Source organism: Thermobia domestica, chromosome 1 (assembly GCF_964235325.1).
Source record: "Thermobia domestica chromosome 1, izTheDome1.hap1.1, whole genome shotgun sequence".
NCBI lineage: Eukaryota > Metazoa > Arthropoda > Insecta > Zygentoma > Lepismatidae > Thermobia > Thermobia domestica.
In genome coordinates, this window is record NC_137454.1 from 128,244,994 (window position 1) to 128,263,980 (window position 18,987).

At 36.7% G+C, this 18,987-nt stretch overlaps 1 protein-coding gene across 8 annotated transcripts in view; it reads left to right on the forward strand.

Annotated features, from left to right (window-relative positions):
* LOC145689111 (tudor domain-containing protein 1-like) overlaps positions 1 to 18,987 on the forward strand; it is a 187,921-nt gene that overhangs the window by 137,189 nt on the left and 31,745 nt on the right. For all 8 annotated transcript variants that reach the window (XM_081763241.1, XM_081763253.1, XM_081763249.1 and 5 more), the window contains 3 exons: positions 2,712 to 2,905; positions 5,728 to 5,841; positions 15,609 to 15,741. In XM_081763241.1, coding sequence (XP_081619367.1) covers positions 2,712 to 2,905; positions 5,728 to 5,841; positions 15,609 to 15,741 — 441 coding nt within the window. The remainder of the gene's footprint in view (positions 1 to 2,711; positions 2,906 to 5,727; positions 5,842 to 15,608; positions 15,742 to 18,987) is intronic.

Genomic DNA, 18,987 nt, shown 5'->3' on the forward strand with positions numbered 1-18,987 from the left:
ATGCGTCAGAAAAGCTACGGGCGGTTAGTGTGACTAATGATCTTCGTAAACCGCAATCACTTCTCGTTCATTGTGGAAGAAAAATGGAAGTATCGAAGCAGCTTGTTGGCGGTTGTTTTCTGTATGACTCAAAGATGGATCTATAGCAGCCCCACCAAGTCGTCGAATACGTTAGGTGTTTGGGGAGGATGCTGTGAGCGAATTGACCGTCAAGCATTGGTTACGGAAGTTCAGGTCGGGAGATATATGAACCTTTGTGATGAACTACGCAGTTGATAACATCATCTGTTGGATTACAAGGTCCTGTAGCAGTCATGGAATATAGGAATCAAACGTGTGTTGAACTTGCCGATGCTTCCATCAAGTTTCCCAGAAAACAGACGCCACCTACGCCGCGTAGGAAAAGTACAAATTGAGCAATTGGGTACCTACAAGTTATTAACAGGTATCAAGGAAGAACGAGTGACAGTCTGCCATCGCAACACACTCATATTTAGTAGAGTTCTCACAGGTGATGAAAAGTGCGTCCAGTATGACACTCCAAAGCGTTTGGTTGTTACCACGTGGTCGTGTGTCTCACACATATAGATTAAGATCATACTCTTGTGTGGTGGACTAGTCGGCAAGTGGTGCATTATGAGCTTCTACCGCCAGGACATATCCTATATTTACAGCAGATGCAACGAGTACAACATGCATTCATGCATTCCGGAGGAGCCGGTGTTCGTTGATCGCAAGGGTGTTAACAATGGAAATCCATACATGGCAAGAACAACCAGGATATCATTCAGCTACTTCGCTGAGAGACAGTCATTCACTATACTCGACGGACCCAGCACCATTAGATTACTATCTGTTCCATTCTCTGGTCAATCATCTCCATGGGAAATCCTTGAACAATGAAGTAGACCAGTGGCATAGACTTCTTCGTGGAAGATCCGTGTGTTTTTATCGCCTGCAGAAACTTTGGGTGCTGATAATAATTACTTAACACTGAGTACCGTGCTGTTTCTGTTTCTGACGAGCACGAACGGCAAGAACTTCTTTAGTTACCTTATATTTCTGTATATACAGGCTGTAACTTAATGTAACAAACGTCTGAAAGTGATTCGTAACATCGAGATACGCAAAAAAAAAAAAAAAAAAAAAAAAAGTCCTATGAACATACAGCATATTGGGCATTGACAGTTAGCGTGGGAACATATTAGATTTCGATATCTACCACTTCGAACGTACTGAGCAGGCCGTAGACTGAATGTTCATCAGAAAAGTCTCTGCGACATGTACGAAGATGTCTAGAAGTTAAACTTTATCGACTGTAGTTGGTGAAATTTCTGGAAAGCTCCTACTTATATTTTCAAATATCTTTGAGGAAAAGTGTTTAGTGCCGACTATAAGAGCATCCAATCGTCATTCGTTGCTTCACATTTTTCTATATCATCTCTTCCTTGAAAGAAAATGTGGTTGACAATCTGTAAAGAAAAAGGTTTCTAGAGCCTTTCTATTTAAAGTGTGACCTCGGAAAATATGTAAAATATATTTCGGCCCCACCCTCGCCCAATCCTTTTTACGGAGGAAACCTTCCCTTTGCTAAAAGAAGTGAATGATCTCGATTGTGTTGCCAATTTGACAGTCGTTTGGTCTTGGTGAGTGAAGATCGTAGGCTGCTTAGAATGTCAAGACAGTGCACAGCGAATCTCATGAAATAATGTGGCAACCCTGTCTGCATCCAGCTGTTGAAAGATCTCGACCACAGCAACTTGTTCCTTCTCTTTTGAAAGAGGTACGGGAAAACGTAAATCCACAGCAGGGACACACTTGACATAGGAAATTCTTGGAGCTAGCATACGTAAAAAGGATTACGATGTAAACTGTGCATAGAAAATGGAAACTGAAAAACACTTGGAGCAGTTCGTCTGCATTAAGAATGCATTTTACAGTAATATTATGTTTTGAATGAATGGGTAATAGCTTTGTGGTTAGTTGCAATAAAAATGTTTCTGGAAGATGCTTATGAAATGCGTTTAGTCTTGACTTCCACATATTTATTAAGAATATGACTGGTAAACTGAGTGTAATTACATTGTTTGGGAAGTCGTCGTTTATAACACGTAAGGAGTATATCCAATAGAGTGAGTTGATGGTGGTTGAACGGTTTAAGTTTACAAATATGAGAAGTAATAGGATAAGGAAACATTTTGTGCTTCTCATTCTTAATCATATGTCCAAATCTTTTAATGCTCTATTTCACACTACTGTGGTATTTGATCTTTTCTCCATGTGGTAATTTGAGCTGAGTTGATTTTAACGTCCCTTTCAGCAGCGAGGCTATATGAGACGGGACCTATTGATTACCGTGGAATCCGAACCACATGAACTCCCACCGGGAATCGAACCTCGGACTCCCAGCCAAAGGTGCGTTCGCTAACTGTGTAGCCACGTCTCAGATTTTACTTAATTTAATAATTGTCCATTTATTTTCCAATGTTTTGTTTGGAATCCTGTGGTATAAAATCAAGGAAGTAACATGTAATTGACTAGTAGCAATCGCCGTTATAAAAAGTAATTAATACTCGAATCAGTTACAATTTTCTTTGAAGTACTTTCAATTCAGCCCAGTTACATTTGTTTTGGTGACTTCGCTATTATCGTATACAATATTGATCCTAATTCTTAATGTAGGTATAGTTACTGAATTTTTCTTTATATAGCTGAAACTTTGCAAGATCTTCCACAAATACATACTATCCTTGCGAGCAAATTCACTGGTGACGAGAATTTCTACAGAGCCATTGTTCTCGATGTAAAGGATTCTAAGGCAATTCGTGTGAAGTATGTAGATTTTGGTAATGTAGAAACGGTGCCGTTGGAGAGATTGAAACCACTATCAGAGGAACTTTGCAAGGTAAAATAATGTTCGATCCTCTTTCTTTTATTTTCTTTGTGTTTTTGCAGACGTGCTGTTACAATTTTGTCTTATCTTGTATATTTGTGTATATATATATATATAAAATATATAGAAATAGTATTTAATATTGCGTGGCAATTTTACATATTACATCAAGTAATTACGAACAGTTGTTATAAAACACATACTAAAAAACTAATATAAAAAGTCGTTGTATACGAGAATTGAAAATTCTTTCAGACTGGTCCTATGTTCTGACATATTTAGGAATTATATTCGGTAGGGTAATTTAGCAATTTACGGGTAGGGTTCCTGCCTTCCTGTAGAACTTTTCTGAGGGAAAAATGTAAATTAAATATTTATTTTTCAAACTATGTTGTTTTTAATTTCTTGAAAAAAGATATTACAAATTCGATGAGCTCTCCACTAAAAGAAGGATGATATATCATTACTATTTCTTCAAAAACCGCTACGTGCCGGTTTTGCTGAAAGTGCAGTTTTACAGATTTCGAAGGAGTTTGATGCAACGCATATACCTACAAAAGCCCTTACATGTATCTTTCATTTAAAGGGTAAGTACGTCTAAAACAAAACCCGCCATGTGATGTTGCGGTTAAATTGCTCCCACTATTTTTTCCTAAGTGTTCTCTAATATACAAAGCTTATTTCACGTTAAAATGGTAACAATAATGGCGTGCTCCGCTGCAGCACATCTGATTTTCTTCCAGCCGCTTAAGGTATGATTATGCCGAATCTTTGCTGTCATACTTCCCTTATTAGTTTTCCCTTCTCGAATCACCTTTCGTTTTTCATAGAACAGATCGTTTACGCCGAGTTTAGCGAATTTTCCTCATTCGGTACCAGATCAGAGTTGACAGCAAGCACGTTTAAAGAGTTCTCTGCGGTGCAGGCAGCAGCAGCATATTGCAATAAAATGAAGACATGCAGCCCTACGTCACTAAGCAAACAGAACGGATATAAATATATATAATATAGCCAATGAGCGTACTGTCTACTTTATGATCTGTTGATTTTTTTTTAAAAAAAAGAAAAGATATACTGTATATGAAGATCCGTCCCATTGATTTATTTGCTTTTGTTTTTCTGTCCCGTTGATTGCGGAAAGGGGAAGGATGAAGTAGGAAAATTTCGGTATAACCGTACCTGATAATCAATACATTCATTTATTCTTTCTTTCATAAAAAATTTGACTTTTATACATAGCTATTTTTGAAGGCATAGTGACAATATATATATTCTTCCTTTTCCTAAAATGTTGGTGCCATTTTCTTGGTAATGTTAATTCACTTACCTGCATGTTGAATGGGAAATAGTAGAATTTAAACTTCCTGTAGACAAGACTAGTTCTCTATATTTGCTTCACATGAATTACTATAGTCGCAGTGAGTTTATCTTCGTGACGCTTATGTCATCGTAAACTGTAGCTCAATAGAAGTTGATTCAGCAAAGTTTTGGTATTTATTCATGATCTCTCCATACTAATATAATAAAATAATATAACTTCTTGGCAAGTGCTGAACCAAAAGGCGAGAAGGTAAGTGAGAAAATGGGGGGAAAAAATCAGGACTTAAAATTGATGAACAATGGAATAAATTGTAAGAGCCTTAAAGATTGAATATATATTAATTGCACAGGTTATATTTCTAAATTTTAGTATTTATGTATTTATTCTGTTCTATTTATTTCGTATTCATATTGAAGTTGTTTGTAAAGGTTATTTTGTAAATTAGATATTTATGTATATGGTGTCTACGGGGGAAGGGGGGAAAGTAGCTTTTTTTGTTTTTGATTCTGGTTTTGTGATTAAAGAAGATTGGCTGCAGTAGCCTATGATAGCCAATCAGCATTCAGTAATTGTTTCGCTGTCTCTTATGTATAATCTGCCATTACCTCTGTATTCATAGTGTCCGATGAAGTCAAGTGGATGATTGGCGAAACTGTTACACATTTATAATTTTTACAATAAACATATTGTTTATGCTCAGCGAGTAGTTTAAATCGGATTTAAATAATAATGTTTTCTGCTAATTCTTCTTGGTAAAATAAACTTTCATGATGATGCAATATTCACAAGAAATCAGGAAAATAGAACGATTGTAAAATACAAACAAATGATTCTAGAATTACGGTTTTCACCAATATTCTCAGAAGGGGGCGCAGTTGCTTAGTGGTAGAGCGTTCACCTCCGGTGCTTGGGGTCCCTGGTTCGATCCCAGCTCGCGCCATGTGGACTTTATAGTAAACAAACATCGTGCTCGTGGGTTTTTTCGGGGTTCTCCCGTTTCCTCCCACTTTCTTCATTCCACCATTTTCACTCACCGTCTCCTTTAGCCTAACCGGCATAATCGTGGGACGTAAACTTAAAAATTTCATTTCCAATATTCTCAGAAAAGTATATTCTAGAACCCTTAAATATTAAGTTTTAGATTAGGAACGTAATGTTTGTATATTAACTTCGGTCGAAGCTGTCTTCCACTTTATTGCGCTGCCAAGTTGCTCCAATCGGGTTGGCCGACGTTGCCGTGGACTACAGCGTGATTATCATCTCAGCCGAGATCGTTAATGGAATAAGTCTATTAGCATCTTCACACGTAACGGCGGCTATCCATATTTCATTTTCTATTGTTGAAGCAAAGATTAGATGGCAGGCTTCAGCGGTTGTCGTTACCGGACTAAATTGAAAATTCTAGTTCATGATCCACTTCACTGTCTAGCAGAATATATTATTATTCGGTAATGAACATGGATAGACTTTTTACAAAAAAAAAAGTTATAAGTTCTTGAATTTCTTGTTCCAGCATCCATTCTACGCAGTTTCCTGTGCATTTAAAAATGTACCAGACTGTAAATTAACTGATGAGGCGAAAAGTTTCCTGGATGATTTGACTAACAAAGAGTTGCCGTTAGAATTGGTAAGAATCTTTCTTTACCTTCTTCTTTATTTCAAATTTAAGGTTATTGCTCCATATGTTACACTAACTGGATTCGTGTTTGATTAATCCATTATAGTGAATTACCAGAAAATGCTGAAAACATAATCACACAATCTAAAAGAGCATATAAACCTTTTTAGTAATCGTATCATATAGAAGAGAGTAGAAAAATAGCTGTGAAGCAAAGCTTCTGAGCGCCATGTTACAATGTGAATCATGTGACAGTGTGAGCAGGCTGGAAATAAGTGTTTAGTAGAGGGACATGATGTTAACAAAAACGTTAGCTGTAAGTAGTGATGGGCAAAAATCCGGGAGAATATTTTTGAGTTTTCTCTGGGTTTAAACCCAGTTTTTTTTTTTTCCAATTGGAAAATATGAGGGTTTTGTCGTGTAACGACGAGAAAATATATCTATAATATTTATCTACAATTATTTTTGTTAAATGTAGCTCTCTCTCTTGACATGGAGAAAATTACATGTACTTTCGCAATACAATAACACAATTCTCATAAATTTTTCTATTTTATGGAAATTAAGAAATATTTCTCAGGACTTACCACTTAAGATGCTTCTGAAAGTAATCATAAATACAACACACAAAACAAAAATAGTAGCCTATGGACGTGCCACGTGTCCGAGCAAACTAGCATAGTAACAGTAAATATCACCTAAAATAACTTAAGCCAAATGAAGAGTACACGGAAAGAAGGGGCTAATCGACATTTTACGTTGCTTCAGGAGAAGCAGTTTAAAATGTTGATGGTCCCTTTCTTTCCATGTATTGCTGCTTCTTTCGTAAGTTTCTCTGCAATGAGTCACTTTTTTCACAATATTCATAGTGCATTTAGAAGTACAGACTAGCACCAACATGTATTACCCATGTCAGCTTTTCACAAAAATTGCAACGAGCCTTTTTTTTTTTTTTTTTTTTTTTTTTTTTCGTGTATCCTTCAAATTATTTTTTGTATAAAATAAGAGAACACCAAGTATCCTAATAATAGTATCTTGTTTGTAAGTTTGTGATTGTGTATTGGCTGATGAAGTCCACTGTATCATAAAGTTGCTTAATGACTAATAAATAATGATTATGGGGTCTAGCTACGGACCTTTGACCAAAAATATCACTAATTTCGGGTTAGACTCGGAAAATAGTGGTTGGCTGGCCCGCACTACCATAACTTTTCTCTAGGTCAATTAAAATTACTTTGATTTTACTAAGAAATAACAAAAGAACCCAAACACTTTGTTAATATAAATACATTATTTTCTCCATATTAGAAAAATCTCAGCTGTACTTTCAATTACGGGAATTATGTTAGATAGGTTGGCTTGTTTGGTTAACGATACATAGCTAGTGAAAAGCTGGTTATGATGTAAATTTTTGCAAGGATCAAAAAACTGGTCTACCACACACACAAAATGGTAAGAATTATATAATTTTCTTATGTACGAGGGGCCAGGTATCACTAAATCACATTTATCACGTTATATGTAAGTATTTTTAAGTAAAATACACTTAAACCTAATACAAACCCGAAGTCAGTAATGTGTAATTAAAGTGGACTAGTTTTCTTCACCTTTCCGTAAACTTTGATTCTGAAAATTTTTTTACGGACAAAATACGCACTTACCGTTTCTCCGTCTGCCATACTATCCATAAAAGAACGAATCTCATGCTAGTTTACTTCTCTCTCTTGAGCTTCCCACAAAGCTATGGTTGGAGGTTGTCTTTATTGCGAATCTAATTCAATTAAGTGTAGGGATGCAGTTCCACTCGTACTGCACACTGACATTGTACCCACTTCCCTCATTCCACTATTTAATTCATTACTCATCATCACCGTCTCCTTCAGCCTATCCGGCATAAGCGTGGGACGTAAAGCTTAAATATTTCATTTCATTTCACTGACATTGTATTAGAATTTAAAGATTGTATAAATTTGTAGCCTAGCATTTGTATTTGTCCCTTGGTTTTGAATAGGCCTACTAAATAGAGACGTACGCTTCCGGCTTGTTTGGAGGAGCTTTCTCTCTACATCTTGTGGACACTCTTAGCATTTTAATATGTGGACTGACATTTTCTTCACATTTGGAACTCTCTAGGTCTTTTTGCAGAATTTATATTCCACAGATTTATTTCCTTTCACTGTACGCCTTCCAGATATCGCCTTTACGCCGTCCCATTCTTAGAGCTAAGCGTTTATCAAATATCAGAAATAGAAATGACACTGACTACACAGCCGAACTTTCACCTCTTGCGTAAGTGAATAACGTTTCCAGTGTCACCAGATTCCAAAGAAGTTAAGTGACTAAAATTGACGTAGGTTAAACGGTAAAGATTCTAAAAATTAAAATCAATAAACATAAACTAAAAATAACGTACTTTTGCTTTATTAATCCTTTTAAAGAATGCCTTTTTAAAAGGTAAATTATAGACTTTGTCAAGCAGGTATAGCATAATCCCTATTCATCCTAGGATCATGGTTCGTACATCATTCTCTTCAGAATGGAACATCTTTTCAAACGACATCTTTCACATGTCTCAATCATATATCTCAGGCGGTAAAATCGCGAAGAAGTGATTTTTACCTTTTTGCCTCAACTAAGAGATTTAAAGCAAATCTGAAAAATACTACGGGTTGCGTGTGCAAAATTTCAATCTTTTAGGTGCAAAAATAAGCCCGCCATAAATAATAAAAATAAGCCTAACAAAAATTCTTTGGTTTCAAAGTTATGACGTCATCGTATCTTATGTCTCGACGCACGAATGCGTAAAAGTATACGTAACATGTTCTGCGGTGCCTCCAGGCTTAAAAAAAAAAAAAATATAGTAAAAACTTTATTGGTACCATTTTAATCGGATAATGAAGATTCTACCCTATCGTATAAAAATATACGATATAATTTAAAAGGTTTAATAAAAACCCATTTTTTGGGTGGTAAAATACTATTTGGGGTTTAAAAAAAAAACGGGTTTAAACCCAAAATAATTTTTCCTCCGATTGGGTTTTTTCCCCCTCGCCCATCTCTAGCTGTAAGTAATAATTGCGCAGGAAATTTTAAGTTTTATCGTACATGTCTGTCGGAGTCATTTTAACTTCTCACTGTTTAATTGCAGTATATTCTAAATTCGCGAAAAATGAAAAATTGTTCAACATTTTGACAGCTACATGAAGTAAATTACTGCTTTTTGTCTTACATCACTCAATGAGAATTTTTATGGAGGGAAAATTAGTGTTTTTCTTTTTTTTTAAATTTATTTATTTATTCACATACTGGCAATTGTGATCACTATTTTGTACGTTGATTAAAAGCAGTACACTCAAGCGGTCTGTGGTTTCTGAATAGCTGTAATCAGTGTTTTGTTTGCCAGTTTGTAAAAATGTCGCAACATACGAAGTTTTGTGAATGAAATCCTGTCGTTCCTTTGTGATATCCCAGAGTATAAATCAGAGTACGGCGATAGTGATGAAGTAGAATTTGTACCATCAATAGACGTATCATCCAATAACTCAAGTGATATTTATAATGATTCCCAGTCTGAACAAATGTTATAATTCATGGCATCTGACATTGCAAGTGATAATCTCATTCCACCTTCCAAACGTAAAAGGCATTCGTACAAACCTCTGTATATGCAGCTGGAAACGTTGAATGTAATGAGAGCAATACGTCCGAAGTGCGTGCAGTGCCAAGCAAGGAAAGAGAAAGAAGTAACAACGTGGTGAAACTTGCCTCTCGAACAAATTAGCCAAAAATCTTATTTGTACTGATGGTGCGGAGTGGAAATTGGTAAGTACAGATAAATGTGCCTCAGGATATGCAGTTTTTCATAAAGTTTCTTTTGTCGTGGAAATGCATTGAAGATGGCGGGCTTTTTAATCCCCTATTAATATATGGGGAATATTTTTGGAGCCTGTTGGAATCGTCATGGCTCTTACTTTGCACCCTTATCAGCTTTTTCTTTAATTTTTCTCTTTCTCCCTGTTGAAGTACATTTGCAAAAAGGCTTGTGACGTACTTGCATAAGGGAAGATAACTTTTACTATTTTCTGCTCCCGCATCGGAATTTCATAGTTCAACTATGAATATAGTTATCAAAATAATGTAAACAGCTATGTACTGCAACATATTATTTGCAGAATGTATGCAAAAATAAATAAAATTTAAAAATTCAGAATCGATAACACTGGATATTCGTGAACTCCCACTGTCTGGTGTTAGTACTTTATTAGATAATAGTGAGTAGTGCGCTAAGCGATGTAGTACATTGCTGGTGCGAAATAAGAAACCTCCTATTTCGAGATAGAGCAAATTCGGGTGCGCGGTTAGTTGGATTAAATATATCTAAGGTTGCCAGTATAGAAGGTGTACTAACAGCAACAATGTCGAAGGGGATGACTGCACAAAGAACCCACCGCAAAACATCAAAATAAAGGCATAATAAATGGAAACCAAGTCTAAGCGAGAGAGATCGACGAATGTAGAAGAGGTTTGTCACAACGAAAATCATTGCTAATGTGGTAGACTGCTGAACTCTTGTCTACGTTGAGAACATATTTGTACAATCAGTCAGTCTAAATAACATTTGCAGTCGGGTTGCAATTTCGAATAATACTTCTAAAGATGAAAATAACGATGTCGAGTGCATTTCAACTTTCTCGGTTCTGGAGACTCACTGCAGAAGATTAGAAATCAGAGATATCTAGTAATAGATGTGAGAACTCTATCTCAATTCTTAACACGGACGGTCTGCCTAACTACTAGGTAGTTACACAGTTCATAACTATTAGGTAGTTAGAAAAAGAAAAGCGCACTCCTGACAAATTAGTGTATCACGAAATTCAAACATGTTCTGCGAGTACAAATGAGCACAAATCTTATGAATCATCTTCAAGAAGCATTAAAAGTATTCGTACGTAGTGTATACTCATGAACTTATTTTATTTGCGGTTTTCGATAGTAAGGTTTAAAAATAATATTGAAACGTAATGACGGTATTATAATAATGCACACGGTATGTAGAGCTAAGTTTTTCTATGCATAATTAATTTCAGAGGTGATTCGGAAAATTTCTCGGCCCTAAACTTCATAAATGTACATTTGCAGTTTGAGGCATTACTAGCGGGTGTTCGAGCCGTTTACAATATAATTGCATAAGAACAAAATTCAAGCAAATGTTACCAGATTTACAGTACATTTTTCAGAACGTGCGTTCAATGAACATTACATTTTCAGCTGAGCACTTTAGAGGGTTTACGAAATAGTGCTGATTTCAGATTTCTCTCCGGGGAACTTTCAATACACAAGAGGTGAAGTGTAGTACTGCGAAAATATTAGAAAACCATATTAATCATGTACACAATAAACGGGTTTCATCTAAAAAAAAGATGTAGATTGTCTTTGACGAAAAACCCACCTTTGCGGATCACATCATATCGACCTCATCGAGACGATATATGTAAAGTGGAACTCTAATTTGACGTACTGCAAGTTTCATTCTGTCTACTTGAACTATCAACAGAACGATATTATTCACCGCCCACGGTAGCTATTTTGATTTCTTTTAATTTCCAAGCAGAAATGGACCAAATGCTTCAAATCATCAGTGTCAATTTTTGCTATTTTAAATAATATATTTATGTACGAAATAAATTCATTTTAGCGAAGATGAAGACAATCGAGTAACTACACAGAAGAAATCAATACAATCATAATCTTAAAATTCCGTCTCACTTAGGCACAAAAAGTAAGTTTCCCTATAAATCAATGGGTAACACATTCAAGATGGTGGTGGTATTGAATACCCTTAAGAGGCCTCATCCCGGCGAAATTAAAATACCGCTAATTTTACAGTAATTAGTTTCCTGAAGGGTGAAAATTAGAGTGGAAAACGATTTTCTCGGAAACGTCTCTAATGGATTTTGTTTCATACATCAATATTGTATTAACAACCCTATACTGTGTCATTTCAAAAAAATAAAAATAATAATAATAAATAAATAAAAAATAATATATATAGTGTAACTCATTGTTCTACAAAGAATCGACGGGATAGTGTACTCTTGGAAATGTTTCCTTTTTTCTAAAAATAATGACAAAGGCAACTTTGTTAAATATTTTATTAATACCCTGACGCGCCTTTGGCCGTCAGGGCCCGGGTTCGACCCCCCAGCGGGAGCTCATGTGGTTCGGATTCCACGTTAATCAGTAGATCCCGTCTCATGTAGCCTCGCTGCTGAAAGGGACGTTAAACTCAATAACAAATCAAATCAATATGGTGTAAATCACTTATCCTGAAAATTCCACAAGGGGTAATTTATTTTCGAGGTTGAGTTTTATTGGGACAATTTCTCAAACTGCTCATTTCATTAACCCGGGAACGGTCGACAGGTGTGCGCAGTGCTCACCCTGGTTTGTTTTCGATTCAAAGCCGCCCTAGTGGGGTCACAGACCTGAGACTTCGTGTAACTGTCTCTTGATGTGTCTTGTGTGTGAGAATCAAGTGTGACCTTTTCATTCTCTTCTGTTGGTGTAGCACAAGCTTCATAAATGTGACTATGCGTAATTTGTGAGCGCCACGCTCACCTGTCGACCGACGGTGTGAGTGATTTTACGAGATCATGGACAACAAAAAGGAGCAGATTCAGCTATGGCTTGCGAAAAGCAGAAAAAAAGCTGTACGTATGCTACCTGTGAAGTGCCAATCTGTGAGAAACACACTGTCAGCATCTGCTGGAAGTGTAATGGGTGACAACAAGACAGTGATGAGACATGAGTAGAACAGTCTCTTATTGAAATTCCTACTGTATGTATCAAGAGACATAAGTAAAGTGTTTACATTAAGATATTTATATATTTAATTTCATTAGAAATTTCCAACTCAAAATATGAATAGTATGAACATATGGAGAGCATATACTGAAAACTCACTCTTAGTATGTAAATACTTTTTTAGAAAATGTAATCCTTATGTGATAATGATAATCAAATAATTGTATTGTTTATGGAATAACAGAAATTGATTTCATAAAAAAACTTTGATAGTAAAAATAGATATAACTTATAATAAGAAATAGTTTTATATAAACGTATTATAATTTTACTTGCGATGACAATAATGATAATAATAATAAAATCACAAAATTTCAACATATAGAAATGTATTCAAAATTAATTCACGGCCATAGAAACTATTATATTGTAAGTGAGCGCCGCGCTCACCTGTCGACCTCTCGCGTCACAAATCAACATTCGATCGTTCCCGGGTTAATAACTTGACATAATGTCATAATGTATTTACTCTGAAAAATCCCCAAGGAGTAGTTTACTCTTGGGTTGCTTTTTCTTTCCTTCTGTCTCTTCTGTTTTTTTTTTTTTTTTTCTTTCTTTCTTTCTTTTAATATTTCCTAAGATATGACTTATGCTATTTTATTTCATAAACAGATATGTCATTAATAACCCTAATATATGGCATGTCATTTCTCATGAAAGAATCCACAAAGGGTGGTTTATTTTCGGGGATGGAAATTCAGTTTTCCAAACGCCTTATAGTTTTTATTGTACTTTACTGCAGCATAATATGATTTAGTTTAAGAAATTTGAGTTGGATTTTTTTAGTACGGTGGTCCGTACGTTTCATTTTATGTTCCCGTATAAGGATTTCCCTAAGTTGTTTGATGTGAAACCTCAGGTCACTAACTTCATATCTATTCCACTGTGGGAACCAAAACTATTTTCTCTATTGGAGTTGAGGTAAATACATACAATCAGGATTGACTAACAAACAGTTGACTTAAACCAAAAAAATAATATAAATGATTCGGAACCAGAGTGAATTCAAATGATTCATATCGTTATTCACTTCGTAGACTAGTATATGCAAGTTACATTCAGTCACTGTATTTCTGACTCAGTGAACTAACTTGGAGGAATAAATAACTACACTTTGTAGTGAGTTCACTTCTGCATTTTTTTTTTTTATTTTTTTTTATTTATTTATTTATTTATTTATTTATTTTTTTTTTGAAGTGACTCTTAAAATATTCGCAAGTATATGCAAGAGCAGTACAATATTTCTATCAGGTGTCCATCCATCCAATCCAATCCATCCATCCCATCCAATCCATCCATCCATCTATCTATCTATCTTAGTTTACAGGGGATTCTTTTAGCGCACAAGAAACAAAAGATTTACAAAAGTGGAAACGTATGTTCGATACCGAGCTTTCAAAGATCATTATCTTGGTTCTACAAAGTATTTTGTTGACAAGTGCGTCACATTCATTAGCTTCCGCCGAAAAAGTAAATTCAGGTAGTTGCCATCGTAAAGTTGTAAGCAAATGGGGGTTGGGAGAGGGAAGTTGCTCAAGGCGTAAATGATTATGAAAATGGAAGTGCTAGACATAAGTTTCGTTTCTCTGGATCTTTCCACAATGTACCCCTCCCCATCATGTGTTCTTCAAAGAATCACCCGTAGTAATTTATGAGGTCTGCAAGTGGTCTTTTTACTCTTTACCTGCAGTAGTGATTATCTCATTACGGAAGTAATTACAATTAATCCAAGTCATTAAGTTTAAAGTTGAGATGACCATCTACTTTGTATTGCTCTTTAGCATTCATATAGAAAATTGTAAGTTTCTAAGTATAGTATTTTGTAAGATATTTATGAATTAAATTTTACATGTTATCTTATGGAGATTCAAACGGCTCTGATGATGGGTAGACATCCCCTGAAGTAGTTATTTTTGTTAGCAGAAGTTAATACTGCAGTACTTGGAACAATACTTAACTTTGCTTTCTCAACATAAAGTGCGAGTGAATTAGTGTGGAAATTTAGATCATACACGATACTGTATCTTAGCAGAAAAATTACGTTAACAACGTTAGACACACACTTCTTTTTGCATTGGGAAAAAAAGGGAGAGTAAGAACGTTCATCTTAAAATCTAAGGTCTAATAGTGGCTACCTGCGTGGCCGTATATTGGAACCACGAGAGGAGCTGCCGTTATCTGGCACCTATTCACCGAGTGAGTGTACGAAATAAACAGTTGATTGTAAGAGAATTTTGCATTCCCACATACATCTTCACAATTTCCCTTGAGACCTGCTCATTGCTGAGAACGTCTTCGGAATGTCGTGAAAAACTTCAGTGGCAAGGGGAATGTGTCAGCGAATTGGACAATTTGTTACCGACACAATGAGGCCGGATGCGTGTCAGTTCATTCGGAGGCCGGTGGAAAAACGTAGCCTATGTTCCCACTCATCATATAGGAAGCACACCTGCCTTTGTGATGTGCAGTATGTTATACATATCGCATGCCTCTGGTCTTCAGTCAGAGGAGTAAGACAAGGGCATCGTCAGTCTCCAGATTTTTATCTTAATACTTTGCAGGGCTCCACCTTCCAGCAGGATAACGTTTGTCTCGTGGTCCACTCTGTATATACCTGTCGTGAAGTGCAGTTTTTAAGTCTAAACCGTATGTAGCACGCGTACGTCCCTTACCGCCAAAGTATAGGATTATACGGCATGATTATAGGAAAGAAATTCCTAAATTCCGTCGTTTTTGTATTATTTGAAATCCGAAAAAGAATTAATATTAGGTTTGAGTGAGAATTTTTGAGAGAAATTCTCACAATATTATTGTAAAATAGGTCTGAAGATCAGTACTATATCTTGCTTGAAGAATTATTTATGAGGTATGATCTGTAAATTTTCACTAATCTACGATTGTACGTTCCATAGGTTAGCATTGATGACAAGAATCTTGTTGAACTAAAGCTGAAGGATGGTACTAACGTTAACGACAAGATAGCAACGTTACTGAAACCAAGATGGAAGAAAGCTCTCGAAAATGATGATGATCCCTCAGATTGTGGTACGTATTGCATGTAAGATTAAGATAGTTTAGTAAACATAATTAAATAGCGGTACTTGTACACCAAAGCACAAGCAACAATTTGTATAAACTTAACATTAAAGGACATGATTAATATACAAGTTACCCCTTTTTTCTTATATATTCAGGATATTGTGGAAGACAAATTTTTAAAATTATATATATATATATATATATATATATATATATATATATATATATATATATATATATATATATATATATATAATTTGTGTGTAGTTTTTAATATTAAAACTTCTTATACTAAGTTACAGAGATAAGAGAAATTTGAGCTGTATAAGTGGAGAACGAAGAAGGGGTATATTCGTTGCCCTCTCAACACTGTCACGACTGTTTATTAATATCCAAAGATCATTTTTTAAATATTTTTAAGCAAGATTTAATGAATATCACATGCTTAGCAAAACTTCTTTGTTTTGGGGATGAAATATACGAGGGTCACTACGAAAGTTTTCTTGAGATACGCGTTGTTGTGGCACAGTATTTGAATTCCAACAATTGCGTTCGGTAGTGGTATCCAGAGGGAAGAAGCGAAGAAAGTTTCAACTCGCCTCACTTATCAGCGTGGCCGTGTCGCCTTCACTTGTTTGTTGATGTGAGCAGTATTCGGCTTTCTAGAATGGAGCTCGAAAGGGAACATTTTCGGGCAGGGATCCTTTACGATTTCAAAAGTGATTTGAACGAGACACAAAGCGTTTGCAGGGGGCATTTGGGGACCTTGCTATTCCCCCTGCTACAATTTTTCGGTGGTTTGGTGAATTCAGAAGAGGACTGGCATCGCTTAAAGATGAAGAGAGCTGGACGTCCGGCAACAGCTGTGTCAGATGAAAACATTGCCGCTGTGGAAGAAATGATTCGAGACAATCCTCGAACAGCTTTCAAGGACATTGAATCTACAGTGAACATTGGATCGCCAGCAGTAACAAAAATTCTTCATGATCATCTTCGGCTCAGGACGGTTTCATCTCGTTAGGTGCCTCAACTTTGACTGAACAGCAGAAACGCATGCGTTTGGAATGGTGTGAAGAAAGGCTTGCAAGATTTGATGGAGGCAATTCTCGACGCGTCTCTGACATTGTTACTGGTGATGAGACTTGGATCTATCAATTTGACCCTGAAAATAAACGCCAGTCTACAGTTTGGATCTTTCCAGACGAAAATCTACCCACGAAAGTGAAGCAACCGCGAAGTGTGGGGAAGATGATGGTCGCAACTTTCTTCTCCAAATCTGGCCATGTTGCAACTGTTCCACTTGAAGAACAAAGGACTGTTACTGCTCAGTGGTACACCACTGTTTGCCTAACAAAAGTGTTCCAGAAGCTTCGGGAAAGGCGTCCAAGAACTGGATTGCGTGGGATCCTGCTTCATCATGAGAACGCGTCCGCGCACACAGCCAACATTACAATTCATTTTTTAGAAACTACGGAGGTCAAACTTATGACTCATCCGCCGTATAACCCTGACCTGCCCCGTGTAATTTTTTTTTCTGTTCCCCATGATCAAAGATCGCATGCGTGGGAAGAGATTTTGCAGCCCTGAAGAAGCTGTAGTGGCTTACGAGAAGAACTTTCAACACTTGAAGAAAAAGACTGGCAACACTGCTTCCAAAAATGGTTTTCGAGGATGCAAAAGTTTGTACAGTGTAATGGTGAATATTTTGAGAAAATGTAAGTGTTAAATTGATTTTAAGTATGTAACTTATTTCACATCTCAAAACTTTCGTAGTGACCCTCGTAGTAAATCAGGCTTCAGTGACACTTGATATATGGTTACCTACGAGGAGGGAGCTGGAAAATTCATGAAATCATCAAGAAGAAATAAAAATGGAAACGCATCATTGTAGTCATCAGAAAGGTCATATATTGTGAACCTCTCATCCCGTATATGATATTTCGTTTGTTACAGGGTCTGTAAGAAGATATGGCGGAGGATCTAAGGGAATTAGAGAAGAATGAGCTTCGCAGTGTTAAGCTTTTTGTACTGCAAGACAAATCCTCTATAGAAATGCATAAAACTTTGCAGGATACTTTGGGGGAACACGCTCCTGGATACACAACTAAAGCAACTGTGTTGTGCATCAGTTTCATCCCCAATAGTCATAATTATTCAATGAATATTTTAGAGATTATTCTGAGCTACAAACTGATGGCACATCGTGAGACTGAAGATGAACCTCGCTCAGGCAGGCCTTCAAGTGCAGTGACCACGGAAAACATCGACAAAGTGCATGACATGATCATGAAGGATAGGCGCTTATCGATCAAAAACATTGCTGCGTGTGTGGGGATATCGCGTGAGCGTGTGGATGTCATAATAGCAGAATATTTGGTGCCAAATGGATCCCAGAATGTTTGAATGCTGACCAGAGAACACGGGTGCAGATGTCACAGGAAATTTTGCATAACTTTCAAAACCCTGGTGAGTTCTTGCGCAGTCTGGTGACAGATGATGAAATATGGCTGCACTACTATGATCCAGAGACTAAACAGCAATCCATGGAGTCGTGCCACAGTGGATCTCCTCGGCCGAAGTTCCGAGGCCAAAGATCAGCTGGGAAAGTGCTTGCATCGGTGTTTCGTGATAAGGACGGTGTCATCCTTATCAAATATCTTAAAAAGGGTGAAATTATCAATGCTGGGGTTTATTCCAACTATTTGATTGAGATGAAGGGGGCTCTGAAGGAAAAGGTCGGGAAAAGTGAGCAGTGGTGTTCAGTTTCTCCAGGACAATGCACCCTCCCACTAGGCTCATCAAACCATGCAATTGCTGGTGGATCTGGGTTTTACCTTTGTACCTCACCTGATCTAGCCCCTTCCGACTATCACCTCTTCCCACATCTCAAAGGCAAATATTTTCCATCCGATGAGGTGCTCATTGCGGAGGTGAAGGGTTGGTTTGCACAGCAGGCCAAGACTTTCCATTTGCAAGGGTTAGAAATGTTGCAACATCGTTGTGAAAAGTGTATTGAGCTTCGGGGGAATACGTTGATTAGTGTACTAAAATGTTTCTTCCAGGTAAATTTCTTCTTGATTTCATGAACTTTACAGCCGTCCCTCGTACTATTCTTCAAAACGGCCTGCGTAATTACCCCTTTCGGGATTTCTACTTTTTGAGGTAAATATTACACTTTCAAACAGCTACTGCTGCCTTACGATTTACCGCAGGATCACTGTTCGTAACTCGTTTCTCTCTCTCTCTCTCTCT